The following is a 12,822-nucleotide window of genomic DNA, read 5'->3' on the forward strand; positions in this document are numbered from 1 at the left end:
TTAGTATTAATCATCTAGTAAGTTTTTAATACTTTACAATCTAATTGTTAACTTTCAGTTTAAGTTGCTGTTTTATTTACTTTAATTACTCATATCCTTAAAGAGTTTTTTTTCTTTTCTTCTTTTTTTTTTTTTTTTTTGAGACAGAGTCTTGCTCTGTCATCCAGACTGGAGTGCAGTGGCGCGACACAGCTCACTACAGCCTCTACCTATCAGGCTTAAGTGATCCTCCCACTTTAGCCTCCCAAGTAACTGGGACTACAGGTGATGCCACCACACCTGGTTAATTTTTTAAACTTTTTTGTAGAGATGAGGTCTCACACTATTGCCCAGGCTGGTCTCAAACTCCTGAGCTCAAGCAGTCCTCCTGCCTCAGCCTCCCAAAGTGTTGGGATTACAGGTGTGAGCCACAAACTTGGCCTCCTTCAAGTATTTTTAAATTAATGTCTTTTTTTTTCTGTTCAAATTTAGTGTACATGTTCCCCCCAAGAGTTGTAATGAAACTAATACTGTCTTTTGCTTTTGATGCCTTTGTTCAATTTGAAAAACCTGAATAAATGGCTGGATGTCTTCATCTTCAGATTTAAATAATGATTCAAGTATATATTGTTGAGTTTTACTATATAAAGAATGGAAAGCTCTTAATTTCTTGATTGTAATAGCAAAGTCATGCAAGTCACAAATCATGATAACAATTACTTTTTTCAAGTGCTTTTCTATATCTTGTCTGACTTTAATATTTTTGTTTTACATAGGTGTCTAATTAATAGAAGATGGCAAAGCCCAGCCACAGCAGCTACGTCCTTCAGCAGCTAAACAACCAAAGAGAATGGGGTTTTCTCTGTGACTGTTGTATTGCAATTGATGACATTTACTTTCAAGCACACAAGGCAGTTCTAGCTGCCTGTAGCTCCTATTTTAGAATGTTTTTCATGAACCATCAACATAGTACTGCACAACTGAATCTCAGCAACATGAAAATTAGTGCAGAATGTTTTGATCTCATTTTGCAATTTATGTATTTAGGAAAAATTATGACAGCTCCCTCCAGTTTTGAGCAGTTTAAAGTGGCAATGAACTACCTACAGCTGTACAATGTTCCTGATTGTTTAGAAGACATCCAAGATGCAGATTGTTCTAGTTCAAAATGTTCCTCTTCTGCTTCCAGCAAACAGAACAGCAAAATGATATTTGGGGTAAGAATGTATGAAGATACTGTGGCTCGAAATGGCAATGAAGCCAACAGGTGGTGTGCAGAGCCAAGTTCAACAGTAAATACACCACATAATAGAGAGCCTGATGAAGAGTCTTTACAATTAGGTAATTTTCCTGAGCCACTATTTGATGTATGTAAAAAAAGTTCCGTGTCCAAATTATCTACTCCAAAAGAACGTGTGTCAAGACGCTTTGGGCGGAGTTTTACCTGTGATAGCTGTGGATTTGGTTTTAGCTGTGAAAAATTATTAGATGAGCATGTGCTGACCTGTACTAACAGACATTTATACCAAAACACAAGATCTTACCATAGAATAGTAGATATTAGAGATGGAAAAGACAGTAACATCAAAGCTGAATTCAGTGAAAAAGATTCTTCTAAAACATTTTCTGTACAGACGGACAAATACAGAGGAGACACAAGCCAGGCTGCTGATGATTCAACTTCAACCACTGGAAGCAGAAAAAGTAGTGCAGTGGAGTCTGAAATAGCCAGCGAAGAGAAAAGCAGAGCTGCTGAGAGGAAAAGGATTATTATTAAGATGGAGCCAGAAGATATTCCTACAGATGAACTGAAAGACTTTAACATTATTAAAGTTACTGATAAAGACTGTAATGAATCCACTGACAATGATGAATTAGAAGATGAACCTGAAGAGCCATTTTATAGATACTATGTTGAAGAAGATGTCAGCATTAAAAAAAGTGGCAGGAAAACTCTAAAACCTCGAATGTCAGTAAGTGCTGATGAAAGAGGTGGTTTAGAGAATATGAGGCCCCCTAACAACAGCAGTCCAGTACAAGAGGATACTGAAAATGCATCCTGTGAGCTGTGTGGACTTACAATAACCGAGGAGGACCTGTCATCTCATTACTTAGCCAAACACATTGAAAATATCTGTGCATGTGGTAAATGTGGACAAATACTTGTAAAGGGTAGGCAGCTTCAGGAACATGCTCAGCGATGTGGTGAGCCCCAAGATCTGACCATGAATGGGTTAGGAAATACTGAGGAGAAAATGGACTTGGAAGAGAATCCTGATGAGCAGTCCGAAATAAGAGATATGTTTGTTGAAATGCTAGATGATTTTAGGGACAGTCATTACCAGATAAACAGTATCCAAAAAAAGCAGTTATTTAAACATTCTGCCTGCCCTTTTCGATGTCCTAATTGTGGCCAGCGTTTTGAAACTGAAAATCTAGTGGTTGAACATATGTCTAGCTGCTTAGATCAAGATATGTTTAAGAGTGCCATCATGGAAGAAAATGAAAGAGATCACAGACGAAAGCATTTTTGTAATCTGTGTGGAAAAGGATTTTATCAGCGGTGTCACTTAAGAGAACACTATACTGTTCATACTAAGGAAAAACAGTTTGTTTGTCAAACATGTGGAAAGCAGTTTTTAAGAGAGCGTCAGTTGCGACTGCACAATGATATGCACAAAGGCATGGCCAGGTATGTCTGTTCCATTTGTGATCAAGGAAACTTCAGAAAACATGACCATGTACGGCATATGATTTCTCATTTATCTGCTGGTGAGACTATATGCCAGGTCTGCTTTCAGATATTCCCAAATAATGAACAGTTGGAGCAGCACATGGATGTTCATCTGTATACATGTGGAATATGTGGAGCAAAATTTAATTTGAGGAAAGATATGAGATCACATTATAATGCCAAGCATTTGAAAAGAACCTAAGTGATTTTCTACTGTACTAATGTTTAGGTGATAGCAGGTAAAACACCAAAGCAAAGGATATGAGCTATTTAGGAATTGATTATATAAGATGATTTGTTAGAAACAAATTTCAAGGCCCTTTTAACTTTAATATTTTTGTTAGGATTTTAAGTATCTACATTTAGGTATTAAATGTTTATCATTTTTGTTGTTTCTTAATAGAATTATTTGTTTTTAGTTTTTCTTAGCTATGATTAAAATTACTTTTTAAATGTAGACTACAAGTGGTTGTTACCCATTCAATGACTATTAAACTTTAGTTTTTCATCAATAAGGTGATGACTTCACTATTTCTATGTGGGTTTTTTTTTTTTTTTTTTTTTTTTTTTTTAAGGTTATGTGAAATTTTAAACCCAGAATCATTGGCCATTTCTGTTTAAATTTTTAAAATTCTTTAAGTAATTACTTGAAACTATCCCATTCACTTCTAGTGAGTTAACTACTCTTTATTCCCCCTTATTAATGAAATTCACATTCTTAAATTGACAAGCTTATTAGGCAAGTTAGGTGCACTGAGTCTAACCTTTAAGGTTGACATGGGCTCAAACTTGGCCTAAAAAGATTGATGGACCTGAGGAAATTTTTATAAATGAATATTTCCTATAATTGATAAAATATTATCATTTAATTATCACATTTAAAACTTATATTAAGTGTAAATTCCAATGGCTTTACCTCACTTGAAAAATTAGTGAGGATAAGTCATTTTGTTTTGTGATATTAAATTTAACTATGATAGTTAATTAAAAAGACATATCTTGTATTCATTAAAAATATTTTAATTTAAAATATTCTGATTTCTAAAGTGTGTTAGTTTATCAATTATTTTTGTTTATAAATAGACTTTAATAGCTCTCTAAGAATATGACATCTAAAGGAAAAAATGATTTTTTACAATTACATACTTTTGGAATTTTGAGATTTGAGAAAGCTTCCATGTATATTGATAAATCTAATAAAATAAAGAGATCAATTATAAACCTGGTTGTTCTATAAAAGTAGAGTGCACAAAAAAATGTCTTGTGTTTTATACTGTCTTAAGGTTTGGAGGAAATGTGGCAAATTGCAGTTTATCGCCATTTATTATCATTTTTTTCTGTAAAAGACTATAAAACGAGGATTATAAAATAATCACAGTTTATCAATGGAAACAGTTTATCGTTTTTTTTAGTTAAAGTAGTATTATTGTTAGTTGTTGCTGACACAGGGTCTACATAATTACATGTGAATTAAAACATTGGCAAAACTGACCCACAATAAACACATCTATTGAATAGAATGCCTTTTAATGTGAGTTACTTGCAATGTAGTACCCTTTTCATAATGAAAGGGATTTTAATTAACTCCTAATTTTAAAAATATAAATTTGTGATTCTGAACACTAATTTGACAGCATTGCTCTTTTTGTTCACATCATATTTAAAGTATGCAAATCATTTTGTATACAATTTACATAAAAGAACAAGTTGCCAAAAGAACTGAGAGACATACTGGCGAGTACAGATTTAGTTGAAAGCATTAGAGCACAATGTGAGCTCAGAGATTTGTGGGGATATGTTGAAGTGTTAAGTAAGGATAGGAACAGCACAGGAACCAAGTGCAGAATTCAAATAATGGGAAATAGGCAGGGGACGGGTAGAATACACACAAAAATTAAAACTTTAACAGCAAAAGCAGGAAAAGTGATTCATCTCACTCTTACTTAGATACAATAGTTTATCAAGTAATTAAATTTGAAATCCAACTTAAAATGAAATGTGGTATGTATATTACTGATAGGAACCAGATAAAAGTTCTCTAACCCAGAGACCATCAGAGAGTAGTATAAAGAGATCAGATAAACCAAGTTTCCAAACTACAGTGTATAGTATCATAATGGACATAATTTTCTTTGAGATCACTTTTTTTGTGACTTCAACATTTTTCTTGCAGTGGCATTCCCCATCATTAAAGAATAAGGCTTTTTCTAAATACTACCAGTCTTTGAAGAATAATCTATTCCATTAGGAAGGGGGCTTAATTTAGTGTTTTGACATGTACTAACAGCTGACAATTAGCAAGCAAATATATAAACTTTACTGTCTAATTTTACATGACAGATGTTTATAGTTTTAGAAAGCCATACCTCAATTTATTTTTTATTTTGTTTTTATTTTTTTTGAGACGGAGTCTCACTCTGTTGCTCATACTTCTTGGCTCACTGCAACCTTCACCTCCCAGAATCAAGCAGTTCTGTGCCTCAGCCTCTGAGTAGCTGGGATTACAGGCGCACGCCATCATGCCCGGTTAATTTTTGTATTTTTAGTAGAGACGGGGTTTCACTGTCTTGGCCAGGTTGGTCTTGAACTCCTGACCTTGTGATCCACCCACTTCAGCCTCCCAAAGTGCTGGGATTACAGGTGTGAGCCACCTTAATGTTTTTTTTCTGAGTTTCATGTTTCACAGAACATACTTTTTTTGTTTTGGAACTAGCTACAGGGAAGCACAGGCTTCTCTAAAGTAGAATGTACAGTTCTCCTTATCAAGGCAAAAAGTTAACTTAAAGACTACTTGCTTTTTAAAATTAGGGAGAATGAAAAATATCCAGCACTTTTCTCCAGCCCAGTTCTCCAACCCAGTTCCTTCATATCTCCCTCCTCTCCTGGGGCAGAGCTGCAGAGCTGTCATTCCTTGCTGTTGCTTCTTGCCCTCCCTGGGTGTGAAGATAATGAAAGAAGTTTGTAGAAGCTGCCAGATCTTCTGCCTTTGTCACTTAGGTGTTTAGGTTCCAAATATAAAAATGAAAGGAGAATCTACAGAGATAGATAGTGGAATCAAATTCTCTTTCTGTCTCATGAACACTGTGAGACTCTTTTGCTTTGGCCCTTTTATTCTACACAGCAAGAAAACCCAGAGGAATGGTTCGCAAGTTTGCGATTATAGTACAATTATAGTACAATACAACTTGCATGTTCTACGATTACTTAGTAAACAGGACTAAGAATCTCAGAAATTAGGCCGGGCGCGGTGGCTCAAGCCTGTAATCCCAGCACTTTGGGAGGCCGAGACGGGCGGATCACGAGGTCAGGAGATCGAGACCATCCTGGCTAACACGGTGAAACCCCGTCTCTATTAAGAAATACAAAAAACTAGCCGGGCGAGGTGGCGGGCGCCTGTAGTCCCAGCTACTCGGGAGGCTGAGGCCGGAGAATGGCGTGAACCCGGGAGGCGGAGCTTGCAGTGAGCTGAGATCCGGTCACTGCACTCCAGCCTGGGCGACAGAGCGAGACTCCGTCTCAAAAAAAAAAAAAAAAAAGAATCTCAGAAATTAATAAAGCACAACCAAGGCAGCAGTGGGTTAGGACTCAGAAATGTGTCTTTATCTCCCTCCTGTTTTTAAGGTAAAAATATTCAGAAAGGCCAGGTGTGGTGGTTTGCATCTGTAGTTCCGGCTACTTAGGAGGCTGAGGCAGGAGGATCACTTGAGTTCAGGAGTTCCAGACCAGCCTGGGCAACATAATAAGACCCTATCTCTACAAAAAAAAAATGTTTTTAATTAGCAGGGCATGGTGGCATGCACCTGTAGTCCCCAGCTACTCAGGAGGCTGAGGTGAGAGGACCAGTAGAGCCCAGGAGTTCAAGGCAGCAGTGAGCTATGATCATGCCATTGCACTCCAGCCTGGGTGACAGAGTGAGACTCCATCTCTGAAAAAAATTAGAAACGACGCACATGGGTTAAATGGTATATGGCAAATGTTTAATGTGTAACTAACAGTTTGAGTATGGACAAAAATTCAATTAGAAGAAAGAATTCCAGAGGGGCTAATTATTATTATTATTTTTTTAAAAAAGTTTGCTAGAGCAGTCAAGACACTAATTAAAAGGAAAAGTAGAGGCTGGGCACCAGCACTTTGGGAGGCCAAGGTGGGTGGATCACCTGAGGTCAAGAGTTTGAGACCAGCCTGGTCAACATGGCAAAACCCCATCTCTACTAAAAATATAAAAATTAAGTGAGGCGCAGTGGCTCAAGCCTGTAATCCCAGCGCTTTGGGAGGCTGAGGTGGGTGGGTCACGAGGTCAGGAGTTTGAGACCAGCCTGGCCAACACGGTGAAACCCCATGTCTACTAAAAATACAAAAAAAATTAGCCGGGCATGCTGGTGCATGCCTGTAATCCCAGTTACTTAGGAGGCTGAGGCAGGAGAATTGCTTGAACCCAGGAGGTGGAGGTTGCAGTGAGCCAAGATCACACCACCGCACTCCAGCCTGAGTGACAGAGCGAGACTCCGTCTCAAAAAAAAAAAAAATTGGCTGGGCATGGTGGCGTGCACCTGTAATCCCAGCTACTTGGGAGGCCAAGGTAGGAGAAACTCTTGAACTTGGGAAGTGGAGGTTGCAGTGAGATGAGATCACGCCACTGCACTCCAGCCTGGGCAACAGAGCAAGACTCCATCTCAAAAAAAAAAATTAATACACATGAAAAATCATGTTTTACTATAGCTAAAAAATATATGAACAGGATATAAGAATTGAATAAAAATCAAACATTTGAAAATTATAGGTGAAATGAGTAGGGATTAAAAATAATATGATTATAATTATAGAATGCCTAATGGAACAATTTTATGAACATGCCAAGGATATGCCTAAATAATTGAGATTTTTGTAAGTGATGAGAGAGGAAAAAATAATTTAGATACTATCTTTTATATTCTAAAAAAGTAGGAAGAGAAGCTGGTGGTTGTTGACAACTTTTTCCCTGGTTAAACAATACTTATTCCTCTAAGTCAGTAGTTAAGGAACTTCGTATTTAATAAATTTCTGGAAAATCTCACCCAAAACCAGTTTAACCGTTGTAGTATTTAAATTAAACATAAAACTTGTGTCACTGTTGTTAACAAAAAGCCAAATCACTACCAAAAGAAAAAAATCTGAGTGTATGTGCACACATGGTTGAAAATAAAGAAATCTGGTATACCTAATTTTAACTGGGTTTTTATCATGAATTAAAAGTGAAAACTTTTTTTTTTTTTTTGACATTCATCTATTTTGATCAGTTCCTCAACTTTCCTTACTACTCCCATCTCCTTTGTAACATATGCTTCTCAGTGACAAATGGCCTGTGCTCTCCAGACATCCTAGCATCAACAACTTCTAGGATTGCAGGGTACCAAAAAGCTCTGGGGGAACATATGCTTGTAGAATCCCTCCTACATCCTTGATAACCTGAGGTGCACTAAACTGGGGATGATAGCATGAATGCCAGGAAACTAAAGCAAGTGGGGTTATATTTGGTGTTAAGAACTTGAAATTGCATCCCATATTTGGGAACCCATGATCCATCCATCCTAGGGCTGTCAATAACCTCAGCATCCATTTATTTAGCACTCTCTATACTCCGTGAAGTGCTCTACATACATAATTTTAATTAATCCCTACAGCCTTATGAGGTAAGTATCATACTAATTTTCCAGATGGGGGACTGAGGTTCAGAGAGATTATTTTTCCTAAATCACACAGAAACTATATATATTAGAGCTGGAGTTTGAACCTAGGTTTCTGACTTCTACATTCCTGTACTCCACCTACTAAGAAGTATAAAGAAGGGCCTTTCAGCCTAGGAACACATGTGATAAAGCTCCTATGAGACTGTGCTCCTTGTTCATCTGTCAACTGCTGTGCCTGGTAAGGTGGCTAGTAATAGTGGGTACCCAAGTAACATGCTGAATAATGTGAAAACATGTGAGTGGAAAACAAAACTTTATTTAAATGGTTGATTAAGAATGATGTTTTAGAAATAAATAAAAAATGCTGTTATTTTTTGATTTTCCTTCATTTAAAACAGTTAGTGGTACTGTCAGCCATTTTGAGGGGCCCATAGTAGGTGCTCAATTAAAAATTAATTTGAATTCAACTTCCACATTTCTGTGTCTGTGACCTTTTCATCCCTTATTTTCCCTATTCCTGTCCTTTATGTTTTAATCTCCCACCAATCTCCATTTCCTTTTATTGGTTATGAGACTGTTGAGATGAAGGACTCAAATCATTTGAAAATAAATATTCCCAAGAAAAAGCAGGATAACAGAATAACCAGTTTCCTCTTTTTGCCTTAACAGATGATGTGGATAAGAAATTCATCATTTTAGCCAGGCACGGTGGCTCACACCCATAATCCCAGCACTTTGAGAGGCTGAGTTGGGAGGACTGCTTAAGCCCAGGAGTTTGAGACCAACCCTGGCAACACAGTGAAACCCATCTCTACAAAAATTTAAAAATTAGCTGGGCATGGTGGTGCATGCCTGTAGTCCCAGTTACTTGGGAGTCTGTGGTGAGAGAATTGCTTGAGCCTGGGAGGTCGAGGCCACAGTGAGCCGTGGTTGTGTCACTGCAGTCCAGCCTCGGCAACAGAGCGAGACCCTGTCTTAAAAGATAAATAAATTCATCATATCTTTGACTAATAAGCAGAATAACCCCCTCCCCCAGTTACCATATGTGATTGATTTGATTAAGATTTATAGAGCAATCTAAGTTTGCCTAAAAACAAAAGTTAGTTAATCTAGCCACTTATAATTCAATTTCCCAAAATACCTATGGATTTCTAGGGTAAACTTATAGAGACAGTTTTACTCATAAAACAAATGAAAGATAATTTCAGGAAATGACACATAGCTGCATAACCACCCTAACCTAGCAGCAAATTTTAAAAAAGGTTATTTAATGGTTTAATTGAAACAATCTCCCTCAATTTAATATTATTTTAACTTTATGAATCTATTACCTGATTTCTATACTACTATGTTAAACCTACTGCTTTAATGATCTGGCTACCATCTGCCAAATGTCACTTTTCAAGTAAGAACAGAAGAATGACATGGTGAAGATTCTGTGGACAATGTCTATATAATCATTTAAGCATTAAATATAAACTAAACGATAATAGCAGCTTGTAAATTAATGCCAATTCTGGCCAGAAGCAGTGTCTCAGGTGGCTCACACCTGTAATCCCAGCACTTTGAGAGGGCGAGGCAGGTGAATCACCTGAGTTCAGGAGTTCGAGACCAGCCTGGCTAACCTGATGAAACCCCTCTACTAAAAACACAAAAAATTAGCCGGGAGTGGTGGTGCATGCCTGTAGTCTCACCTACTCTGGAGCCTGAGGCAGGAGAATCGCTTGAACCTGGGAGATGGAAGTTGTACTGAGCTGATATCGTGCCACTGTACTCCAGCCTGGGAGACAGACAGACTCCATCTCAAACAAACAAACAAAAATTTAATGTTAATTTTGAACAAACAATACCACTCACATTTATATGCACACAATTGGTTGAATTTAGCATTAAGAAGTTCAAATCCTACTTAAATTGTTTCCTTATTCAGGAGAACCAAATCACTGTAGTCAATTAGTAGTGTCAAAATTGCTCATTCTTTCCATCAAAATCCACCACAGATCACTAAGGGACAGAAAGCCATTATAATTTCTCATTATCCATCTCAATTGTTGACCAAAAAAGATAGTATGAAGATTACAATTAAATACTTGGCTCTGAACTGAACATATCAATGTACTAATCATTATTGTATTAAGTGAAAACACAGGAATGTCTAGGGCCAAAGGATGACCAAAATTTAAAAGATTATTTCATATCAGAGTCAGGGATATTAATAATTTTATGTGAGAAAATTTGCAGTTTGTTTTCTCCTTTTTGAGGAAGGAACAGTTATACAGCTTACAAAGCCCCCACTTACTTAAAAAGTTAACGTGTTTTTATTCTCCTTAAACCAACTTCTCATATCAAACACAATCAGGAGAGCTCATTTTTAGATAATAGAAACATTAATTCTAAGCATCCAGATTTGAACCATCTTTTTTTTTTTTTTTCAAAAGCTTATGTTCCCTGATGTGAGCAAAACATCTTAAGACAAAATTTATTTTATTTAAAAAAAATTTTTTTTTATTAAGGATCTTATTATGAGGGCAAAGCACTGTTGCCAAAAATACGATTTTACTCAGAATCACTAGGGCAGGTTAGGAGGCTTATAACAGGAATTTGCAGAAAAACCCCTCCTCTTCTTTTGTGTGTGTATTTGTATGTGTGTGTATGCTTCATTTTCATTTGCAGAGTGGCTGAAGACAGTAAAAAGAATATGAACTTTAAAAAAAATTGTTAGATTTATGTTTCAATCAGAGATTTGTCATTAACAAGTTAAAGTACATTGTAAAATTATTTTATTTGAAGGAAAACACTTCTTAACTGCTTCCTTCCTCCCTACTTTCCTCTACTTGTCTGACCCCTATCTTTTTTTATGTTATATATTTATATGTCCTACTGATAGATTAATAAGAACATCTTATATTTGAATGGTACAAGTTACATTCAGGAAGTAATTAATTTAAATTCTAGGGGCTATGCTTGTGTTTCCATGCTCTGTTCTGTTAACAGTGTGTTGGCCTAGTGCCAAAGCCAAGAAATTCTGATCTAAGAATTATGTTGTATCTTGTAGAGCAGTCAACTTGTAATATTATTTTTCTTGAGTTTTGTCTTTTTCTGTGTGGCAGTGGTGAAATAGGGCCTTCTAAACCTGTGGAGAAGTGAAAGATCTGAATTTGGAGAGGACATGGGGAAGAATCAATCTTCAACAGATAATCTTTAAGTGCAGACCCAGGAATATCAGATCTGAAGTGGCACCATCTTTTCTGTCTTCCTGACAAACTTCATCAGCCCAAAAAGTTCCAGTTGCAAAGATCCAGGAAAACTCAGTAAAGATCACTTTGGAATCACTTTGTTGTAACAAAATTGATTCATGGTGACTCTCTAATATTTGTGTAAATCTGCTAAAGAAAAGTAACTAGAAAATTCATACAACATCAGTGGTTACAGCTATACTAAAATAAAACTTTATATGCTAATTATCTTCAAGGGTCTTTCTAAAATAAAAGGGGTTGTTAGGCTACTGCAAATATAAAGAGACATAATCACAAATCTATTTATATAGATATATATAATTCTAAACTTAAAATCACTAGAATTGTAGCTTAAATATTACGAAATGTACTTAGGCAACTTAAAAAGTTACACCAAAAATCTGTAGTTTAGAGTGTAAGAAGTAATGGGTACAGAGAAAAAAATTTAAGACCAATATTTTAACAGGATAATTTGGTTATTACTCACTATAGTAAAACACTTGCCCTTCTTCCTTTTCCACTGTAAATGCCAGTCACAATCTTGATCATTTATATTAATGAAACTCCTTTTTAAATCTGTTAACTTGAAGGAGAATAGAAGTGGTATTACTTCAATAGTAGTAGATTTCCACAAATCAGACACATTATTTTTTTCTGAACTTGGCAGTATAACCTAATAAGGCAGAATTAGTTTCTGTTAAAATACTTATTCTCAATATTTATGTATAAACTATGCTTCTCAGCTTTCAAATTTCAAGATAAAATTTAAGTATTCAATGAAACGATGGTTAACAGATTTTAAAAAATCTTTAATGGAGAAGTTAAATATTTGGTGAGATTTTAGCTTGGCTATAAATGCTTTGTTTTATACATATATATGCACATATACACATTACTTAACCATATGCATTTTATTTCCTTATTCTTTTTTTTTTTTTTTTTTTTTGAGACGGAGTCTTGCTCTGTCACCCAGGCTGGAGTGCTGTGGCCGGATCTCAGCTCACTGCAAGCTCCGCCTCCCGGGTTCCCGCCATTCTCCTGCCTCAGCCTCCGGAGTAGCTGGGACTACAGGCGCCCGCCACCTCGCCCGGCTAGTTTTTTTGTATTTTTTAGTAGAGACGGGGTTTCACCGTGTTCGCCAGGATGGTCTCGATCTCCTGACCTCGTGATCCGCCCGTCTCGGCCTCCCAAAGTGCTGGGATTACAG

The 12,822-nt window shown here is 36.5% G+C and overlaps 1 protein-coding gene across 4 annotated transcripts in view; it reads left to right on the forward strand.

Moving 5' to 3' along the window:
* ZBTB1 (zinc finger and BTB domain containing 1) overlaps positions 1 to 11,840 on the forward strand; it is a 27,463-nt gene extending 15,623 nt beyond the window's left edge. For 3 of the 4 annotated variants that reach the window (XM_025391201.1, XM_025391202.1, XM_025391200.1), the window contains exon 2: positions 756 to 4,233. In XM_025391201.1, the coding sequence (XP_025246986.1) occupies positions 774 to 2,915 (2,142 nt within the window). In that variant the 5' untranslated portion in view covers positions 756 to 773 and the 3' untranslated portion in view covers positions 2,916 to 4,233. Of the gene's footprint in view, positions 1 to 755; positions 4,234 to 11,489 lie in introns of those variants that run through there. The other variant, XM_025391204.1, reaches the window with a different exon arrangement.
* The last annotated feature ends 982 nt before the right edge of the window (positions 11,841 to 12,822 follow it).

The sequence above is a fragment of the Theropithecus gelada genome, chromosome 7b (assembly GCF_003255815.1).
Source record: "Theropithecus gelada isolate Dixy chromosome 7b, Tgel_1.0, whole genome shotgun sequence".
NCBI classification, from domain to species: Eukaryota; Metazoa; Chordata; class Mammalia; order Primates; family Cercopithecidae; genus Theropithecus; species Theropithecus gelada.